This window comes from Chelmon rostratus, chromosome 11 (genome assembly GCF_017976325.1).
Source record: "Chelmon rostratus isolate fCheRos1 chromosome 11, fCheRos1.pri, whole genome shotgun sequence".
Taxonomy (NCBI): Eukaryota; Metazoa; Chordata; class Actinopteri; order Chaetodontiformes; family Chaetodontidae; genus Chelmon; species Chelmon rostratus.
In genome coordinates, this window is record NC_055668.1 from 20,165,446 (window position 1) to 20,186,465 (window position 21,020).

Sequence of the window (21,020 nt, forward strand, 5' to 3'; positions counted from 1 at the left end):
ACATCGGACCATTAAGACAGACACACAGAAGTCCATTACCACCTCAGTTTATTGGAACAGATATTGAGCATCCCAAATGTCCTCCAGCCTTAACACACACACACACACAAACCAAGAGAGAAATTTCTTATAAAACTGCTTATGCTGCGGACTAATTGCATTTTTCAGGGAACAACTTCCAGTTCACAACATGTTAAATGGAAGAGAGGTTTCCACACCCTTCATTTGGTGCATATTTCTGCTACAGGCATATGGTTGTGAATTACAAACATAACCATAAACTCAACTTCAGGGAGAATAATTGCAGTCTTATTTCAGTAAACAGAGTCTATCAGATAAATCATCATCGGGACAGGAGATCCAAACACAGTGTGACACAGCAGTTCCTGAAGTTGGTATGTCTTAATTTCCTCAGCCTCGGGGCTGCATATTTCATGGATGCAGGAAACTCTCCCTTCACCATCAGATTATTTAGGAGCCCACTGGCTGAGACCCACACATATGAAGTAGTTGTCTTCATGGGACTTACAATTGGTAGTGAGGTGCTTGTGTATGTGCCCATTTGAGGCACCCAGACAGGAATTACAGTGGCTGCGTATAAAGACAGCCTTTTCTCTTGTAATAACAGTGGTAGAATGACCAGGCGTCCTCCAGGGTGGGTGGAAGATGTCTTCAAACTTAAAATAGTGTTGATTACTGCCTGGTCACTGGTTGCTAAATGGGGTCTGAGCCCTCAGCTGTTGCAACACGATTCATTTTTCAATAAATTTATCAGCCATTTTTATTATTATGTTGCTTTTTCCTTACCCTAACTTGGAACCAGTGTTTTATTATCTAAAAGCTAATTTTATTTTTACTATGACTGGCTTCATACTGATTTGATTTACCGTATTGATCTTTTTCTCTCTCTGAGTGCAATTTGTGGCACTTAATTTTAATTCTTTGATGGTTTTTTCATACATTGGCATGTGAACATTGGGCTAGATTAGAGTCTGGTTCTTAGTGTGTGTGCTAAAACTGTTTGTGAATTTTAACACCACAAAGCAACCAGTGATAGTTTTATTTACAACGGCTCACATATACTGTAAATGCAACACAACATAAAGGGAAATATTACAAAAATATGTTCCCACTTTGCCTTCTTTTTCCATATCTTTGATCCATATCCTGGCAACAGTGAGGACATGCTGCCATGCTGGACACCAAACATGGAAGTCGATACCACAAGAGTCAGTGCTATCACACACATGAATTAAAACAATTGTTACACTTCACTGTGTCTTCGATGACTGTGTTGGGGGAAACTGAAAGAAAACCCTCTTACTGCTTGATGCTGTCAATGCTAACTGAGTTGGCAAACGTGAAAACATTATATCATATAAGAGGACACTTAAAAATACAACAGATGTGTCATTTTTGAAAACGTTCGTCTCCTGCTCATTATTTTAGGTGCTCTCCTCAGTTTGTGCACATCCACTGAAGCACAATGACAGCAGGACACTGCACTTGCTGTTCACTCCAGTGCAGTTTAATCATGTCTATGCCCACAGCAGCAGGGGGAAACCTCTTTATGTGCAGCACTGGCCCATCTGATGACATCTGATGCTCTTGGTTTTGTAGATTTTTCAGCAGGAATATTTTGTGGCAAAATCTAAACAGTCTAAATCCGCGTTATCCCGTCGTGTTGGTGTGTCACAAATCGGTGCTGTTCGCGTGGCTGTTGCTTGAACCCATGGAGATGCTCTGTTTGTCACTTAGAGTCTTGACGACGGTTGCGGCAGGAGACTGCAGCACCTTCCGGGAAAGTCTCATTCTGCCGTCTGTTGGGTCTCGTCCAAAATACTTGACCTGTTAGAATAAGTCAGACACAGTGAGCCCAGAGTGCAAACACAGGAGGCTGCTTTTGACGATACAGTCCGCAGTTATTGACACATACCTGTATCTGCTGTCCCACCTCTAATCCTAAAGCACTCGGATGTTTGATCTGAAAGAGAAAAATATAAAAAAAATTACCTTTAAGTAATGATTTCATTCTCAAACACACAGGCGAAAAGCATGTAGCGGCAGATTTTCTGACCCGTTTGTGGTCCAGTTGTGAGTTGTGCAGCAGGACAGCACTCATGTTGGGATAAAGTTTCACCATCACACCAATGTCCCTGAAGAAAAGCAGGAAAAGGCATCAGAAGCTGTTTTATCCAGAGCACATGAATAAAATCCTAATGCTCATGACTCAAATACTCTCTCACACTAAACATCTCTATGTATTATCTTACCGTATCTCAGTGATGGTGGCAGTGTAGATAGCACCAAACTCCAGCTGCTGTTCTTGCTGCAACACAAAACAGAAATGCACATGTACTGTATGTTTATGCACACACATGCATACACACATGCAAACAGCCTCATGTTCAGATCAATGTCTGACCCTTTGTCAGCACTGGGATATGGTGTGGTTAATGACTGTTTTTTTTTGTAGTTTTTCTAAAATATGCAGCTTTTAAAAAAGGCCTCTACAAGTGGTGGAGACTCACATCATCCTTGCAGATGTCACTGATGAACTCTTGGGCTTCGTTCATGGCTCCTGGTGTTGGAGCGAACACAGAGAAAGTCTCCTCGTCCACCTGACTTATCGTCACACCTTGACAAGAAGAAACAAATCCAGAGTATAAATATACTGTTAAAAGCTCTGTATTGCGTAGCAGATTGAAAACGGAAAACTGTATTTGATTCACAAAGAAGTCATGTTTCTGGTTGGTGGTCTGATTCAGTTAAATATGTATCTTATATTACACGTTACCCGTTTGAGCTTGTAGCCTGCGAAGGTTATAGCCTCCTGGACCAACGAAGCGGGCTCGTTTGGAAATAGGCACCCGCACATTTTCTGAAGACAGAATAAAACTCACGCACATCAGTTATCAAGACACAAAGCTGTTTGAAAGGCAGTATCATCTAAATGCCGTGTCCCGCTCAGTATCTTGCTCCACCAGTCATACAGATAGTGACTTTTCACACCATTCTGTTACCTACTGCACCTTTAAAGCATCCTTGACTCAGGTCCTCACCCAGGCAAAGAGCAGACAGATAATGGCATGACCTGGCCTCATATCTACATTGTATCTGCTCAGGTTAAACTACAGTGTTAAATTCATCTGAAAGTCATGACCTGCTCAGATGTCAAATCACCATCACTATATAACTCGTTCCACTAATCTTACCAATAGTCACACATCAGCAGTTCTTCTAGTATATGAAACTTTTCTTGAATAATGTCCTAAGCATGCATTCCTATCTGCAACATTGCGTTCGGCTAACTAACATGCTAACAATATGTTAGGCTAACAAGCATGCATATTGAATCACCAAAGCTAACCTGCATGCTAACAGCGCTCTAAGCTAACCAGCATACTGCAGGAGTCACCAACGAGAGCGAACACCAGACAGGATGCATGAGCCAAAGAGGATGCAAGTGCAGAGCAGAACAAGTTCAGCTTGTTCAAAGTGTGTCCCCCGTCTTCTTTTACAATATGCAAACGCAAAACTTACCAATGACGGGGCCATTCTCCTTCCTAGTCGCTCTGGGTTTTGCCATACATTTGTTCATGATGCCCAAGATTTCCCTCTTTGCCACTGGAGCATAACAATATTGAAACAAAGGCCATTAAACCACCAGAAATATATGCACACGCGTTATTCTTTCGTGTAAAATGACTTTAGTTTCTCCATTTGAGCTTACCGGTGGCCTGTTGGACAGCCTCCATGACCACCCTCAGAGGCAAACCTGGGATCTTCACATCAGCCTGGAGGTTAAATAAAGGCGTGTAAAATATTGTACCAAAGGATGAAACTCAAAGTAGCGTTAAGAGCACAGCCATGATATTGCTGTGCTTTATGTATGTAAGACAAACAATTCTTATATTACAGCTCTAAATCTACACTTGTCTCTTTAATGTTTCACATAGCATCAATTTGTATTTATATGACACTGAAAATGAGCCAGGTGAAATATGAATACCCAATATATATATTTTCAAGTAAATTGATCTCGTTCTTATGACCTTTTCAGCTACAGAGTGAGCCAGACACAGTACCTGCAAAGCAGTGATGCCCTTGCTTGTTCCTGCTAATTTGAAGTCCATGTCCCCAAGGTAATCCTCTATTCCCTGTTGAGAAAATAATAATTAGCTCATATTCAACATCTCCGATATGACTGAGCATAGACATTAGTTAAAGATTTGCATCTGTACTTGTGAGACTGGGTTGGTCACACACTAGCTACAGCTGCACTGTATGTACCAGAATATCAGTTAGTAATCTGTAGTCTTGGATCTCAGCCGGTTTCTCTGGGTTGGCCTTGGAGATGAGGCCGACTGCTACGCCTGCCACCGCCGCAGAGATGGGCACGCCTGCAAGACACAGATTTGGGCACAAGCTCCATATTATAACATAATTACCCTTCACTAAATGTGAAGGAAAACACTGAATGCACTCCGACTGTGGTACCTGCATCCATTAGAGCAAGGCTGCCTGCACACGCTGAAGCCATCGAGGATGATCCTGAGAGGAGATAAAGAGGTGGAAATAGGAAGAGGAAGGGGGAAAAAAGAGCAAAAGGCTGTCAGACGTCGTAACCCTGCCTTCCTGTCTGAGACATCCTGCCAGACAATGAGTACATTTCCTGCAGTGACTTTATTGTTTTTACACTTTAAAAACTGAGTCCCTACAATTACCGTTTGACTCAAGCACCTCCGCAGTGACCCTGATGGTGAAAGGGAAGTCTTTAGGAATGACTGGTCTCAGAGCTTTCTCAGCCAGGGCCCCTTTAGAAATACACAAAGACACATTAAATCAACAAACACATCTACATACACAGTCTTCGTCCATAAGAGTCCTGATGGTGACGAGTGGCTCGAAGGCACTGAACGCAAGCAGAGGATTTCAACACAAACCGTGTCCAAGCTCTCTCCTGTTGATGCCTCCCATCTTTCCCGTCTCATTGGTTGCATACGGAGGGAACTGAAAATAAAGGTGAGGTTGATTTCAAAACTAAAGTATTGACACTCTAATAATGGATGTAAGTTAAAAAATTAAAACAGGATTTTACTAACTTCATAATGAAGCATGAAGTTTTTGTCTTTGATGCCACTGCAGAAACAAAATGAATGTGAGTCTTTTCAGATATAGAGAGGAAAGAACAAAAGAGGTTTATGTTCTTGAGAAGTAAGAACCAATGCTATCTGAACTGTCCTGATAATGTAAAAAGCATGACTTTGTGTATTCATGATCACTTTACCTCAAAGCTGTAGTGATAGTATCTGCTTTCACACTGGATTCCAGGGAATCAAATGTGACGCTGCTCAGCACCTGCGGTAACAGAAAGAGGACGAGGACTGAGCTCTCTCTGTTAAAACACTAAAAGCCCATAAACATTTTAACGAGTCAAGACAGAACAAAGAACCCCACTGGTCAACCTCCTCCTGTTACTGCATTCATCGTCAAACTGATACTGTTGTGCAGAAGGCACCAACAGACATCAGTCCTCTGTCTCGTCCATCAGATTTGGGCACAGTGGCATTCTCCTCCACAAAATGTATCTTTCACATCAAGGTTCTGCTCTGCACTACCTGTGTTTGTCCTCTCTGGAACAGAGCTGAGCCATGCAGCGGTTTAAAGAGGTCGGCATCGCAGGAAATGTTCCTCAGAGCAGTCAACTCCCTCCCATCACATCTACAGCACACAGAATCCAAAACAAAATCCAGTTTTTGCATCAGTCACAAAGGCAAACCATGGGCCGTGAGAATGCACGTTCATTCCGGCATGGACTTACCTCCTGTACTCGTTAAGCACTAGATTGCGGAAGATTTCTTTGCATACAGAATTGAAGGATTCTATGACTTCAAAGGAGTCAGCCTGAGGGAATTTTTCTGCACAGGAAGACATCAATTGACAGTGTTCAGCTCACATATGAGAACAGAAATGAAGCACACATAATTACCAGCAATTTCCATGCAACATGAAGAAGAGCTACCTTTCAGGTTCTCTTCAGTTTCTAGTCGAACTTTGTTGATAGCCTCATCTCTTGAAATCTAAGACAAAGATTGTGAAATGATTATCAATGCAATAATTTGAATCTTCTGATAAACAAACATCATCATACCACAGAGAAAAGAAACATCAGTGATTCCGGCTGCTTTAAATTACTTAATGCACAGAAACAGAAAGGTGAATACTCGCTAAGATGAGTTCAAGACGACCATGTGAAGTGGTAAGAGAAGGTTAGCACACAGAGGTAACTCTGAGTTGACTTTACCTTATCGTGAGTGTAATCAGTGAAAACAGCATAGATCCTTTCAGAAGCTAATCTGCAAAGAATACAAGGAAAAACAAATCATTCCTAGCAAACAATGTGAATTTGGAGAAATCAAGCTCAGGTAAGCTTCATCAAGGTCCCCGGTACTACAGGTAAACCTGTGACTGAATAATGTCTGCCTTTGCCTTATTTAGACTATTTGATTCATGAAAAAATGTGTTCATGAATCCTAGTGCTACACTGATGTTATACCATTACATGTACAACTCCTCCGAATACAGCCATCATACTCTTTGCATGTGCACATCCATCGGCTGTCATCTTCATCACTCTACAAAAACAGCTTCATTAAAGATCTTACTGCCGAACATGTTCCACCATGTCAGTCGGGACTGTGAAGACCTTGACCGGGTTGCGCTTGGTGACTTTCTGTTCTCGCGCCAGCTGCTGGATGGCCTGTATGATCTGCTGGGTGTGCTTGACTCCCACCTTCACCGCATGGCAGAAGTCCTGCTGCAGCACGTTCTCAGCCGACGCCTCAATCATCACTGGCAGACAGAGAGCCACATTAAAGAAGCGGTGTATGATGTTATCATCGGACAGACAGAAGAGAGGCTAATTAATAACCTGTGACACTGAGCTGAAAATTACAGATGCTGAGCATATTGGTGGTGATGACATCTGCACCTGCAATAAGTAAGCTACAGTATATGTGAGCGCAGTAACTAAAGTAACGACAATTCAAAATGAAATGAAATGTCCCTTACAGTTGGTAGAAAATTTGATATAACCTGGCTAATGGTTATTGTCACATTAATACCATCTGATGGTGTTATTCTTACATTAGACATTACGCTACATATTGCTTATTTCTGTAGTAATCTGTGCAGTGTCCATTATAATTCTAATGGTGACTTAGCTAACAGATTTTACTACATTTTAACTGAATTACAACCCAGTTCCAAAACAGCTGGGACACTGTGTAAAACTAAAACAGTATATGATAACTGTACAAAATACAAAGACAATATATTCAATGTTTTGACCTCATCAGCAAATTTGTGTGCATTTCAAACAAGTTGGGACAGGAGCAACAAAAGACTGGGAAAGTTGTGAAATGCTCCAAAAACACCTGTTTGGAACATTCAACAGGTAAACAGGTTGATTGGTAACAGGTGATGGTATCATGATTGGGTATGAAGAGAGCATCCTGGAAAGACTCAGTTGTTCACAAGCAAGGATGGAGCGAGGTTCACCACTTTGTCAACACATGAGTGTTTAAAGGATTTTACAACATGGACTCAGGAACACCTTGTATACACGGTTTGTTTGGAAATGATTGCATTGTGTTTTTATTTACACAACTTTTTTGGAACCAGGGTTGTAGATTTGGAGAAACAATTAATCAAGTTTGCTATCTACACCGCAAAGTTAGGCTGCTTGGCTTGGAACCAACACTTTGCTAGCTGTTAGTTTATATAGCATTATGACATGTTCATGCATGAATACTAATACTAAATTATTATTATTCCCGTTATTGCCGTTCTGGTTTTTCAGAAAATAAACCCCTAAGCATCTGCTGTAAGTTTGATACTGTTTGCTGACTAACCAACTTGACTGCTGGGGGCTCCTGCCACAATCATGTTAAGACTGCTGGAAGTCATCTCTGCCCTAGTGGGGTTGATCACCATCTCTCCATCAACCAAGCCCACACGCACAGCACCTGTAAAAACACAAACACACAAGTAGTCCTAAGCTTAATTTGAAGAAATGTACAATAATATCCAAAGAATTAACATTTACCAGGCCAGTGAAAACCGAGGTTTAAGGTCAATAAATCATAATAAGTGAACAGGCCTAAATCTGCTGTGTGTTCCTCACCTATGGGTCCATGCCAGGGGATGTCAGACAGGGCGAGAGCAGCAGAAGCTTTAATGGAAGACAGTATTGTTTTAGCTTAGGATCTAAAAAAAAAATGCACTGTGGAAAAAATCGATATCTTAGATTTAACTCACCTGCATTAATAGCAAGCACATCTGGATCATTGACACCATCAACTGCCAGCAGGTTACAAAGGATCTGCAGGAGACCCGAACAAACGCACACAAAAACACACACATGCACAAGACATTAGAGACAAACAGACATTAATATCATCTTTGCTCAGGAAGCAAAAAAAAGAAGGCAACACTATTACCACTTATGGTGAAAACAATTTCAAACCAAACTGACCTGAGTATCATAAAAGTAACCAGGAGGGAACAGTGGTCTAATTGATCTGTCTGAACAACAGAAACATGAGGAAGTGTCAGTCAAAGTCCTCAAGTCCATCGTTCAACATTAAAGTAGGACATATAACGCGACACCTTCTTATCAGCTCACCTATGAGTCTGCTGGTGAGGATCTCGTTGTCACTGGTGCCCAGCTCTCGCCTCAGATAATTAGTGGGGATTCGACCTGCGGCAGCCGCTTTCTGTCTGTAGTCCACCTGTCAAGCGCACGGGCCGTTCTTTCATTAGACAACCCAAAAACTCCTCTTCCAAATGTATTTACATTGCAAATACATGTAACAATACTGGAAAATAATTCTTCTGGATGATCACGACTCAATCACAGTCTAATAACAAAAGCAGGTTGGGAATTTCGCCGTAATGTTAAAGAGCCTACCAGAAGAGGCATGAACTGAGCTGGAGAAGGTTTGGTTTTGCTCACAGCAGTCACCATCACAGAGGTCTCTCCCAGCTTCAAAAAGAGAACGAGATCAAACGAGTTACAAAAAAATATATAAATATCACACATATGCAAACACCTGGGACTGCCCTGTTTAGTCCTACAGCACTCTTTGTGTCTTTTCAAGAAGTCTTTGTCACTATATTTTAAAAACATTACAACTTAGGAAGCTACGGAAGAGCAACAGAAAAGGATCCCTTTTCCAGGACAGACAGACATGCAGGAGATGGTTCATATACAGACAAGCAGGCAATAATGGTTACAGTGAAATGACAATGTGGACATGTTAGGGAAGTAAAGAGCAAACACATATGAAGTGGATAAGGGAAGTCTCCAGGTGACATTCACTAGCTTGGTGTATCTGTTTTTTTTTCTGTACCTGTACTACAGCAGATCCATCAGCAAATCTAGCAAACCTCCCTGAGGAGATCTCAAGTTTCCTACAAAAACAACAAGACCACAACACATCAAAATGTATCAGGTATGAAACCACTGTCACTGGTACAAGCGGTAAAGCGGCATATGTAATTCTGCGTACTGGATACCAACACATCACAGCTGTCTGCACTAGGTCTAGTTAAGAGCTACATGAGTAAAAGTGCTTGTCAACAGTTACTGGAAGTGAATGGAAGGTGGGAAAGTCAACTCACGTCTCTCCAAGGTCCACTCCCACTCTTCGTGGATTACAATGGCTGCTGTAAACACTGTGGTGACATGAACGCACATGAAGGCGGGCAAACGAATGCCCCACTCGGACCAAATACCTCATATCTAAACACGCCGCAAACAAAAGCAATTCTCCGGGTACAGTTAGTGCTTTTACAGTTTAGATATGCGCGTGTAGGCTTCCATGTTAGTTCGTCACGTGTACGGAATTACGTTGTACAGCCGCGCCTTCTGATTGGGCCGACCGAGGCAAGTGTGTAAGATCAAAAGTGTCCGACTATTCATTACACAATAGTTCCGCTTTAGCTGTCTTTCAAATATCACACTGAACTCTTACCCAGCAATGATATCGCGAAATCATTTTAGCAAGAGAGTGCAAAGGTACGCGTTTTTGTTTTGTGGTCCGTTTAGAAGAAGTAACCAAATTAGATGCCAGCAGCAGGCTAGACCCAGTTTGTGCCGCTCATGAATTTAAATTCATGGTTTAAAGCTTATTAGTTTTGGTCAAAAATAGAACATTAACTACCTTTAAATAACATTCACGTTATCACGTTTCTCTTCCAGTTGTCCTTGGCACATTTAAACGCTTATTTTCAAAGCAGTTTTGATGCTAGCTTCGGTTTATGTGGGCTCTGACTTGAGAATGGCATAAGTAGATAAAAATCTGTTTTTGACTATTAAATCGATATGTTTCAACATTTTTAAAACAACTTTTCGAGGATACAGATGACTGATTGTTAAATATCAATCAAATATTTTGCCTCTTTACGTATAGACATTTACATTTATACCTACCAGGCTCCAAACAAGTAACCATATAAGCTTAATTATCATAGGCTCATACTGTATTTCACAGATTTAGAACAATTTCAGTACCTGTTAGGTATCTACAAGCAATATAGCTCAATTATCCATTTAAAACAATGTCTACTTCTCTGAAAATAAATCGGCATAACGCTTAGAGAGAAGGTAGCAGCAGCTTGTGAGCCTCAAATATGCAATTTCAAATCCTCACCGCTAGATGTCAGGATTTCCGCACAGATATTGTGTTTTAGCTTTTAAGAACAAATAGATACAAAATAAACACATTGATCAGCCACCTTTCATCAATAATGTATACATCACTGTATACTGTATATTTTAAAAATTAAGTTAATCTTTGAATAATTTGTGGCACTTTTTTCACCCATTGCCCAATTTTCATATATACATCACTGAAACTTCAAGGGCATTTTATTTGGAGTTTACAGTAATTCAGAAAATTTGTCTGCATGGTCTTAACATTGTCGAAAGACTCTTCTGCTGGAACAGACCGTTAACTGTGAAATGTGTCTGAAAAAATGGACTATGTGCATAACAGCCAGATTTGTGCGTCTGTCAGTACATCAGTCAGTAAATCAGTGACCTTGCTTTCTGATTAGACAGTCAGTCCAGAAGTTAGCTTACCAGCCAGACAGCCCTGCAGTCAGCCAGCTAGCCAACTCACTAACAGTGGGGCTGCTGCGGTTGTTATGGCAACAGATGAGTGTTAACAGCATCTCTAACACTCTCTGGATTACTTTCACGCATGCACACATTCACAAACACGTGTGCACACTCCAGCTAATTGCAGGGAGGAATAACAGGATTTCACAGAAGCTCACTCACACTGAAAAACACAAGCACGCATTCCCATTATTATTAAGGTTTCTAGCTAGTATTATCTTGTTTCCATGGCTCCGGGCCACATTGAGATCTCATTATTACCAAGCAGAGCCATGGACTATTAGTACGTAATGGACCAGTCAGTGTTTTGTGGTAGACTACAAGGATCATAAATAGCTCAGTGGGGGATTCTGTATTACTTTCCCTTGAAGAGGCTTTACTTCTCAGAGAATTTTCTCATGTAAATGTTTATTGACCAACGCTGAAATCAATTGGTAATCTGTCTGCCAATCTATACATTAATCCATAACTTAACCATCATCTAGTCATTTTACAGAGATCTCTGTGACCCCTGGAATTATTTGGACCGTGCTGTGTAAACAGACAAGGTGTCGTTGATTGATCAGTGGTTGTTGTTGATGATAAGTGATATTCAAACAGGCCAAATTTCAAGATTAGAACCCAGACAAGACAAACTGCAGAGCGCTGTGTAATAACACTAGTCCACCTTAATCTGTGTCCTAAGTGATGAAGTATGTATGAAGTGATAATAACATATGATGTCAAAGCGAAAATCAGCTTTGGTCTCTCCCTGTGTGTGTTTGTGTGTGTGTGTGTGTGTGTGTCTCTGTCACTTCAGGACTCAAGAGGTTTAAGTGCTTTTCTGATTTTCACGCTGCAGTGTTTCAGGAGGTGACAACAGGCCAGCCTGCATGAGTGCAGGACTGATCTCTGTTACGCGCACATGAACACACACACACATGCAGATTGTGCAGGATTTTCTGCAGGGGTGCTAACTGAGGTTTTTCTGGGTCCTTGGCAACCAGACGTGGCTGTGTCTTTAGAGGGAGATTATCTATCATCCTAAACATCCAGTGACAGCTTCACTGAACGGACTTTGCGTGTGGAGACCTGTGACACATTTTCAGAACTCATTTTACAACTCTTTCTTTTGCAACTTTTCTTGCACAACGACAATGATGATGTTTCCAAATTTTCATCAACAGTGAGACTGAAATAGCCTGCATTCATCTGTTTCTGTGCCTGACAGAAATTTCTCCTGTCTGCCATTGAAAAGCCAGCAATTGGCTTCAGACTAATGTGGACATGCATAAGCCAGAGGGAACCACCGTTTAGACAGCTCGTAGTGACTCGAATTGGCGAGGCGTGATTTCCTTTGTCACAAGCGTGGTAATTAGATTATGGCACATGGCTAGGTTCCACGTAGTAAGGTTCCACTCTCGAAGTAGAGGCGAACTGAAGCTTATGGAACAGCTTGTTGCTTGGCTAGTGCCACATAACAGTGTGTACGTGACGTCAAAAGTCCTGCATGACAATTTTTATAGTTTTTTGGGATTGAACTGGTCTCTGCTGGTCTCTCTAAGAATTTATAGGCCGTTACATGCCCATTATGACACACCAGGTACAGTATTACATAGCCCCTTTCTATCTAAAGGAAATAAGCTCTCTATACACATACAGTTCAATAGCAGGTAGCTTTGTCACTGCAAAGCTTCCATAATAAATTAACCTCACAGGATCAGTCTAGTGATTTAATGCAGCTTATAAAAACACCATTGTGTGTGTGTGTCAGTGTGTGTGTTTGTGTGCCTGGATATGAATGATGATTCATAGATGAGTGGATAAGTGTCTAAGCCTGCATGATAAATGCATAATAAACAACAAGCCGGTGCTGTGTCAATCAATGAAATCAGAGTAAGACTGAATGATTAAAATATGACATAAGGAAACAGTTAAACAGCTACAGGCTGCAGTTAGCAGATACCAAAGTGAACCAGAGAATATACAACTGTCATGTTTAAAACATGAACATTTCAGCAAGCAGAATAATTTTCACAGCATCAATAAAACAACCCATGCCTAAAACAAAATCAATGTTTATTTGATTTTCATCTCTCAGTAAAAATATTCACGAATCATACGAAGTAACTAACATTTTTTTCATTACAACTCGAAGCCCTGCAGTCTTGTTGATCTAAAAAGCCTCTCTCACAAGGGGCAGATAGAATGATTTAAAGCCTTGCGGCCTGGACTGCAAAGAGCTGATTACTTTTTGGTCTCAAGCCTTGAATCCAGAATGTTCTTTGAGGCTTGCGTTGAGAACCTCAGACTCTGCTGAGACGAAAACAAACCTGAAATATAATGTGCAAAATATTGAAATCCATAAAAAACAAATTTAGAGCTGGTGAAATATGATTAATAAACAAGTCTTCATCAGTATGCTGGCAGCCTTTACATTTTTAAGCTCGACCACAGCTCAGTGTTTGAGGGAGGAGAAAGGAAATTACATTGGTATCGTGATGATACAACTGTAATGCATCTCTTGGTCTCTGAAAGAAAATGTTGAAAGGGCTCCATCGGTATTTTATAACAGATCTACAGGATGCAAGAGGTTGGGACACACACACTCATCTTTATCGCCCTGTAATGTTATGCAATTAAGCTTTGATTATGCCACAGGGGTCATTTGAACTGGAGATCTGAATGTTAAGCATTGATTTCCCATAGCAGCACTACAGGATGGAGACAAACAGAGACAGAGTTGATGGTCAGAGTGACCTCCAGTGCAAAGACAGAGGTCATACCTTAAAATTTTGTCAATCTAGAAAGGCAGGAGCAATGTTTCATGATCTAAGTAAATGTTATGTTTTTGGTGCTGTTGCTTCTGTGAGGATATGTATTATTGTCGTGTTTTAATGATGCATTTCTGCCAGTGTTTTTGCACAGCTTTGGGTCTGGAAGGAAACTAACCACAGATTAAGATACCTCGAAAATCTGTTTTTACTCAACATATTACAAAAGAGTCCACTTGACCATCAGTCCACCAAGGAGACTTTTCCAGCTGTGAGTATTTATTCAATTTGCAGCTGGTTTGAGGAGAGTAATGGTTCGTCCAAGGCATCACTAGAAACTACTGACCAGATTAGCATTACATTTAAAAATGTATGTAGAGTACGATTCCTAATGATTTTGGTCATTTTGTTAAGATTGATCAGTGACAAAGAAACAGTAAATACTGGTCAGAATGAAATTTTATAAATGTAAACGCTCCCCAAAGGCTGAATCCTAATGTTAGAAATGTCATATATAACCTTGGTTTTGACTTGTGCATGTGGCCTATTGTATGAGCAGATAGATTTGAACTTAACCACAATGTAGTATAAGTCATATTGCCTTATAAGGGGCATTCAGTACAGGTTGTATATCACTGGAGTGAGAGGAGGAAGTAGCTACACTTCTGTCCTGCGTCACTCAGCCCACCGTGCATTCAAGACCACATGAGATCAGATCCAAATGAAAATGTTTGTGGTAGCTTGTAAATTCCAGCGAAATAACTAACAGGAAGCTGCAGTCATCTAAAGAAGACGGAGCATTTTGTCTGAGAGAGGTGCTTCGAGGTCATGCGGTTGTTCGGAGAGAGAATTTATTTTTCCTGTCGTGGATTTCAGAGCAGCTTCATGGTCGGTGGATTTTTTTTCATCCCCAGGCTAGGTTAATACCAACTCGAGGAAACATTTCCATGTGTGCACTGGTTCTGCAGAGTCTCAGCCAAAAGAGGCGGTCTGGTGGGTTTCCACTGGGCAGCTTTGCCTGCATTCATAGCTGAGTGTATGTGTGAGGAATGCTGCTGTGGGTCCGCACAATCACTGAGTCATTAGGTGGAGGTGGATGCTGCTTTGTGACCAAACTTGTTAAAAGCATCATGAATAATAGATGCTGACGAAACAGGCAGGAGCTCCCTGTTCGATCCAGGGTTAATGAATCCCACGCTAATGCAAATAAATGCTTACAGTCACAAACACACAGAGCTGTACAACATGTCCATCTAAGCCTCCACAGTAAGTGAGCAGAGCATAATTGCGTTCAGGCTGCTGTGTGGGTACGCAGGCGCTACACCAGCCATGAAGGGTTTCCATTTCCTGCGTCAGTGTTTAATTGTCTGCTGGGCTGATAGGGTTAGTAGAGATGTGTGTGGGTGTTATTTTTTTAACCGTTAGAAATTAATATTTGATGTGATAGTGGAAGTGGAATATGTAACTTCTGTAAGGAGAATTAAATCATTCTTCTTCCAACCAATGGGAAGTTTAATTTGTAAACTTCTTTTTTTTTATTTGCTTTTGAAGAAAACCTCAAAAAGGCACTGTCAGACGAGGAAATACAAAGAGGAAATAAAATCCATTGTTTTGGTAGCTCGTTTCGGCATACACAGGATTTTAAAGAAGCTGCACCTCATGCTGTAACCTCCTGATGTGCACTCAGCGAGCTCACAACCCTCCAGTCAAACGAATTTTGCAGAAAACAAGACAAAACAGGTCTAGTCAGAGTTTCATACGGTGTAGCCTCAAGCTGAAGCACCAACCAGAGCGACTGTTATTCTAAATGCAAATGAGAGCCTCTGCTTAGCCAACAAAGCTGCCGCTGCTGCTGCTACTGAATGTGCTTATTAAAAGTTTTAAGGAAACATACAATAATCCATTCATTCTGTGTTCCTGAGAGGTGACCCAGGTCCCTGTTTCCCAAATCAGTGATTGTTTTTTAATTGGTTATTTGGCCACATGGCTTCTGTTGCCTTTTCACACCCACAGAGCCATTCATCAATTGTTGATTAGGTGTCCCCTACCTCATTTGTGAATGACTGTGGGTCTGGACTTACCGTTCAGTCATTACCCTGCTGCTGATACAGCTAAAACAAATATGGTGTGTTTGAGACAACTGGTTGCTGCTGATATTAACTGAACTTCAATGTTTATGTCTTGCTTCAAATTTGTGGTCTGTAGCTGCAATATCACAGTAATTGAACTTTACTCAGCAAGGGCTTATAACAAGTTCTGCAAGTTATATATTTATTTCAGTCGTTTGCTTTAATCCTTGCAAATGTCTTAACTTGGCTATCATTTACAGTAGATAGTATATCTTTGGTGTCTTGGCATTGTTCCAAAACATCCAGTAATTTTTGGGTGACAGATGATTATTTTCATACAATAAATCTGCCAATTATTTTCTTCATTAACTCATCCATAAAATGTCACAATTTCCTAATGTAATGCAACATCTTGGAGTGTCTTATTTTGTGTAAGCTACACTCCAAAACCCCAAAATATTCAGTTTACAATTAATTAAAACGCAGAATCAGAGCAGAATCAGTTACTCACACCGAAGAAGCTGGAATTTTGCATTTTTGACTGGGAAATTACTGATTACTGATTAATCACTTATCAGAATGGCTGCCCACGTCGTGTGTCCCAATTTACCTTGTAAATGATCAGAAAGTGACTCTTTCAGTATTTCATTTAGGTCCTGCATGATCCACAGAATGTAATTTTCCCACAGGGGGTAAGTGCATCATGCCAGTTTCATGAGAATAAATTATTTATTTTACAGTATCTTCTTTTAAAACCTCTATATATTTGGACAAAACTCACAAACTAATAATTTGCTATACATTTACAGTATAGTCTCTTTGTACATTACCCACCAGGTGTCAGTAGCTCACTTGCGTTGCTGCTCTAATGTGCTCTATGCTGTAAATGCAAACAAAAGGTATGCATGAATCCTCATTATTATTTTCCAAGGAATAAAACGATCAAAGAATGTTGCCATAGCCATAAATTAGAGCTTTAAAGCTGCAACCAAACTTAGTCCCATCCCATGCATGTCTGCATCATTTCTTATAAATATTTGATTCCGTCCAACACAGCTCTTTATATAATTTAATAGCAGCAGATGACCAAATGTTTAAGAAACGTCAGTGACACTAAGGCATTAGAAAGAAGTCTTAAGTAGAAAAGGATGCTTTGATCGATGCCCTATTTTTCTTAGAGGCGGAGGGAGATGCACCGGAGACAGAGAGGGAGGCGGTACTAAGTGTCCTCCAGTCATCCTCTCAGCTCCCTCTGATCGTTAGTATGCAGCAGGAGGCGGACAGGAGAACATCAGCCACCGGTTAGAAATGACTTTACAGTTGATATCAGGAGTGAACCGACAATTTTAAAACCAGGACTTTAAACCTCTGGATTTGTCCGCACTGGATATTTTCTTGTATTTAGTCTTCTCGGAGGAATATTTCCGTTTAACGTTTCATTCCCGCCTGTGATCTTTCGCCAGTAACGGTCAATTTTTTTTGAAGCCGCTAGCATAAAACCATACCTGGCACAGGTCTGGTGTGGTCCGTCTTCACCCGCTGCTGTGGAGAGCTAGCTAAACCTGGACGCTAACATAGTATACCTTTAGCTAGAGGGGTTTTCTTTCAAAACAACAACAACAAAAAAAAAAAATGTGATTTCTTGTTCTTCCCGTGAGGTAGCCAAACCCAGTCGTTGGCATCTGAAACAGCTGGGTCGTGTCGAGAAGATTGTGGATTAACGTTTTTTTTTTTTTCCTTCGCGAATATCTCCAAGAAAGCCCGGACGTCTTTCAGTGGCCAGTTAGCCAAAATGAGCGTCGATTTAATTGAATCAACTACATGAGTGGAGCCTAAACAAACACGTCTTTCTCCGAGGGAGTGCTCCGTGTTTTTTTTTTCTCCCCTCATATCTGCTGAAATAAACGGCGCCAGCTGTCCTGGAAAAATATGGAAAGCGAGGTTTTCACCCCTCTGCTGGAGCAGTTTCTGCTCACGCCTCTGGTTTGCTGGGTAAGAGCCTAATTAACTATTCAAACGTGGCTCGAGCTCACTAATTAAACATCTCTGCCGTGTGAAAGCATTTAAGTGCGTATTGATTATCTTAACACCTATATGCATTGTCCCACTTCATTTTCAGGTGAAGACAGTCGGCCAGGCGACAGTGACCGATGGCACCAAATTATCGGAATATATTGAATTAGTGGATGGGATTTACCTGAACGAGATTATGCTTGAGATGTAAGTAATTTGACACAGATTCAGAAATGTGACAGACTGATCCATCTGTCTCCTGCACCACCTTAGTGTAACATGATTGGCCAAATGAGGCCATGCAGACCTTTGCTTGGGACCTCAAATGCATCATGTTAATAGATGTAGGTATACCCCATAAACACAATAAAGTAGACCCTTGTATTAGGTAGATAAGTAGCTAGATATATTTACAATTTGTGATCTAGCCTCTGTCCAGCACTTGAATTGTCTGCCGGAGTGAATGTAGGCTAACCACAAAGGGACCTTGTATTGGGGGCAATGATGGGTCACACTGTCAGAAATCTTAGCAGACAGTAATTGTTAGGGTCCCTTGAAGCACAGAGGCAGCAAGCAGCTCCACAACTTCCAGTAGCTCTGTTTTTTCAGTCACCCTAGGCTGTCATCTGCAGCAGACTGAAGACACCCCGCCCCTGGTGGCTACAGCACTTAAGTTTCCTGCTGTGCTGTAGATTAAACTAGAAATAGTAGCCTTAAGCGGCGTAATGCTGGTAGCAGCACAGAATCTGGATGCAGATTACACAGCAATGCAGATCCTTCTTTAATGTGGCAGGCCAGCGCAGACGCACGTTTGTTTGTTTTTGTTCAATTAAAAGGGAAGTAGATGCTTTTGCAGATCTCCTGATGGTGAGAGAGGGTGGATGCTGGAGAAGATGAGGCATGAGATGTCAAACCCGCCCGTCTTTCCAGTCACCTCCTAATGTATAGCATGGCAGACGACATTTTCCCATTCCTTTGTCTGGCTTAAGGCTGCTACTTCCCGCTAGCAGGGCAATTTTTCAGATTTTCCGCTGATGCCACACTCCACACTGTCAGCATTTACTCCTCTTGTCTGCCTGTCAAAGGAGCGTTCAACCTGGTCTGCTCCCAGCGGAATTGATTTTCACTTCACAAGAAATTAGTGGTAAGGGGAAGTCAATTTTGTATTTCTATGTGTGTATGCAGGGTATACAGTACCTCAGTACTTCGTGTGTTTAGAAGGGTTAAGCTGTTGTGTTGCATGAGGAGCTGATTAACCCTGACTGGCTGTTTCCGGTCTCTCGTTGGTGTCCTCTTCTCCTGCTCTGGCCTCTTCCAGTGTGTCCTCAACCTCTCCTGCTGCTCAGCTGCATCGCCCCATTAAGCCGCCTACCTTAAGGTTTCAGCTATCTCTTCCACCTCTCTTTCCCATGCTTGTTTTTCCTCCTCCTACTCCTCTAGGCTGAGGAATACGTCAAAAGAGAAAGGTGTTTAGGGGATGCCATTGCAGGTTCAGTTGGACAACAACTTTCCTCTTCCCCACAAAACAGTGAACAAGAAGTATTTTTAGAGCATTTTCCCTTCTGGGACGTTGTATGGTGCAAAGCAACCTGAAGGGATATGAGGGGGGAGGGTTGGAGGAGTGAGCAAGACATAAAATGATTTGCCAAAATGGTTAAAGACCTTAAACACTACAGGGAAGATGTGCAAAGAGAGGATGACCTCCAGACGAATTCAAGCCCCAGTTTGCCAAACCAAATGGCAACTCCTCAGCTCTACAAATTTAAGACTGAAATGTTTGACCAGGTACTCAGTAGGATTCCTGTCTGCAAGTAAATGGAATGAGCTGGCCAGGAATTTTCTGTGGTGGGTTGAGTGCTCCTGGAGAGACCAGCCAGAGTCGTACTGAAATGAACTGTGACTGGCTTAGTGATCGCCTGACAGGATGTCAGGGATTGCCAGTCACAGTCAGCTCTGTGTGTTTATATATGTGTGTGTGCTTTTCTGCAGGGCGCCTGTGTCTGCGTGGGAGTATGTGTATCTGGGTTTTTTTTTTTCTGTGCGTTTTGTTTTGGACGGAGGCAGCTGCTGGTAGTCGTCTTGCCCAGACACCCTCCCACACAGAGGGCCTACAGTATTGGTCAGATGTTATGTTGGTCAGACTGCTCTTTGTCTTCCCTCTCCCAGTTTACCGGCGCTATATGGTTACCTCCAGTAGACCCAGCTAACTAAAAAAGACCATCAAAGACTTGACATGAGTTAATTCAGTGTTAAAATACAGAAATGGATTTAAATCGTGGTGCATCATTCAAAGTTTGCTCATATTTGAAGCTGTATGTTGACTGGAACAATTGCATGGGTGTTAATGCCTCCTTTCCTCTCTCCATCTCCCTCGTACACTGTTTTTCTCATTAAAAGTAGCTTAGAGACTGCAGGTAAGTTTCCCATTTCTTTTGAAGAACTGTAGGCGATAATTAACAGGGATTGTATTTGTACTAATTCTCGGGCTCAACACTCTCTCACATACGCATTTTGTTTTCTCCCCACCTCCTCTGTTGTGACAGCTTGAAATGTATTGTAGTGAGTGTTAGCTGGTGTTTGCGATTGATCCAGTCATGCTATAAAGGCTCTGCTGGTGTTAGCCTCCAGCCAGTAGCTGCTACAGCAGCTACTTCAGTATACACTGAAAAAAAACCCACAAACAGTTTAGCAGTGAACTCCCCCTGAAGAAAGTGTTCCCTGCAGCCAAAAAACATACTTGTCTTCCAGAGTGGATGATAAAACTCCAAAGATGTACACACATTAATAGATGAAACTCAGCATACTCTAATGTGGGCACATACAAACCATTGTTAATCATGGTTGAAGTGATTTACTTAATATTTTCTCTTCGTCTTTCCTAAACACACGCGTACAGTACTCTGGCTGAAGAAACTTGAGCTCTTAACATCTCTACTGGTGAAGTCAGCTGTTGTAGTTTAAGCTGTGGTGTCGCTGTGTGAACGTCTCTGTATGGTT

At 41.5% G+C, this 21,020-nt stretch overlaps 2 protein-coding genes across 7 annotated transcripts in view; one reads left to right on the top strand and one right to left on the bottom strand.

Annotated features, from left to right (window-relative positions):
• Positions 1-1,045: 1,045 nt before the first annotated feature.
• Positions 1,046-9,891, bottom strand: LOC121613686 (polyribonucleotide nucleotidyltransferase 1, mitochondrial). Its single transcript, XM_041947259.1, has 28 exons — positions 9,688-9,891; positions 9,417-9,477; positions 8,975-9,049; positions 8,690-8,795; positions 8,540-8,589; positions 8,323-8,386; positions 8,189-8,236; positions 7,917-8,030; positions 6,669-6,855; positions 6,308-6,359; positions 6,026-6,083; positions 5,825-5,921; positions 5,622-5,724; positions 5,291-5,361; positions 5,106-5,142; positions 4,947-5,013; positions 4,728-4,817; positions 4,501-4,554; positions 4,294-4,403; positions 4,089-4,160; positions 3,734-3,797; positions 3,544-3,627; positions 2,798-2,881; positions 2,532-2,638; positions 2,274-2,329; positions 2,078-2,156; positions 1,937-1,984; positions 1,046-1,848 (listed from the first exon to the last, which is right to left on the bottom strand). The coding sequence occupies exons 1-28, from the start codon at positions 9,804-9,806 to the stop codon at positions 1,693-1,695; spliced, it is 2,313 nt and encodes a 770-aa protein (XP_041803193.1). The 5' UTR covers positions 9,807-9,891; the 3' UTR covers positions 1,046-1,692.
• Positions 9,892-17,939: 8,048 nt separating this feature from the next.
• LOC121613664 (girdin-like) overlaps positions 17,940-21,020 on the top strand; it is a 65,980-nt gene continuing 62,899 nt past the window's right edge. For all 6 annotated transcript variants that reach the window (XM_041947214.1, XM_041947209.1, XM_041947213.1 and 3 more), the window contains exons 1-2: positions 17,940-18,002; positions 18,130-18,230. In XM_041947214.1, the coding sequence (XP_041803148.1) occupies positions 17,940-18,002; positions 18,130-18,230 (164 nt within the window). The remainder of the gene's footprint in view (positions 18,003-18,129; positions 18,231-21,020) is intronic.

Bases quoted from the DNA above. Each gene is read 5' to 3' on its own strand.
- LOC121613686 (XM_041947259.1), bottom strand. From the start codon at position 9,806: ATGAGGTATTTGGTCCGAGTGGGGCATTCGTTTGCCCGCCTTCATGTG. The intron at 3,798-4,088 runs GTACTGTGTCTG...TTTAACCTCCAG, and splicing joins AGGGCATCACTGCTTTGCAG to GCTGATGTGAAGATCCCAGG. The intron at 3,628-3,733 runs GTAAGCTCAAAT...GTTATGCTCCAG, and splicing joins GGCTGTCCAACAGGCCACCG to TGGCAAAGAGGGAAATCTTG.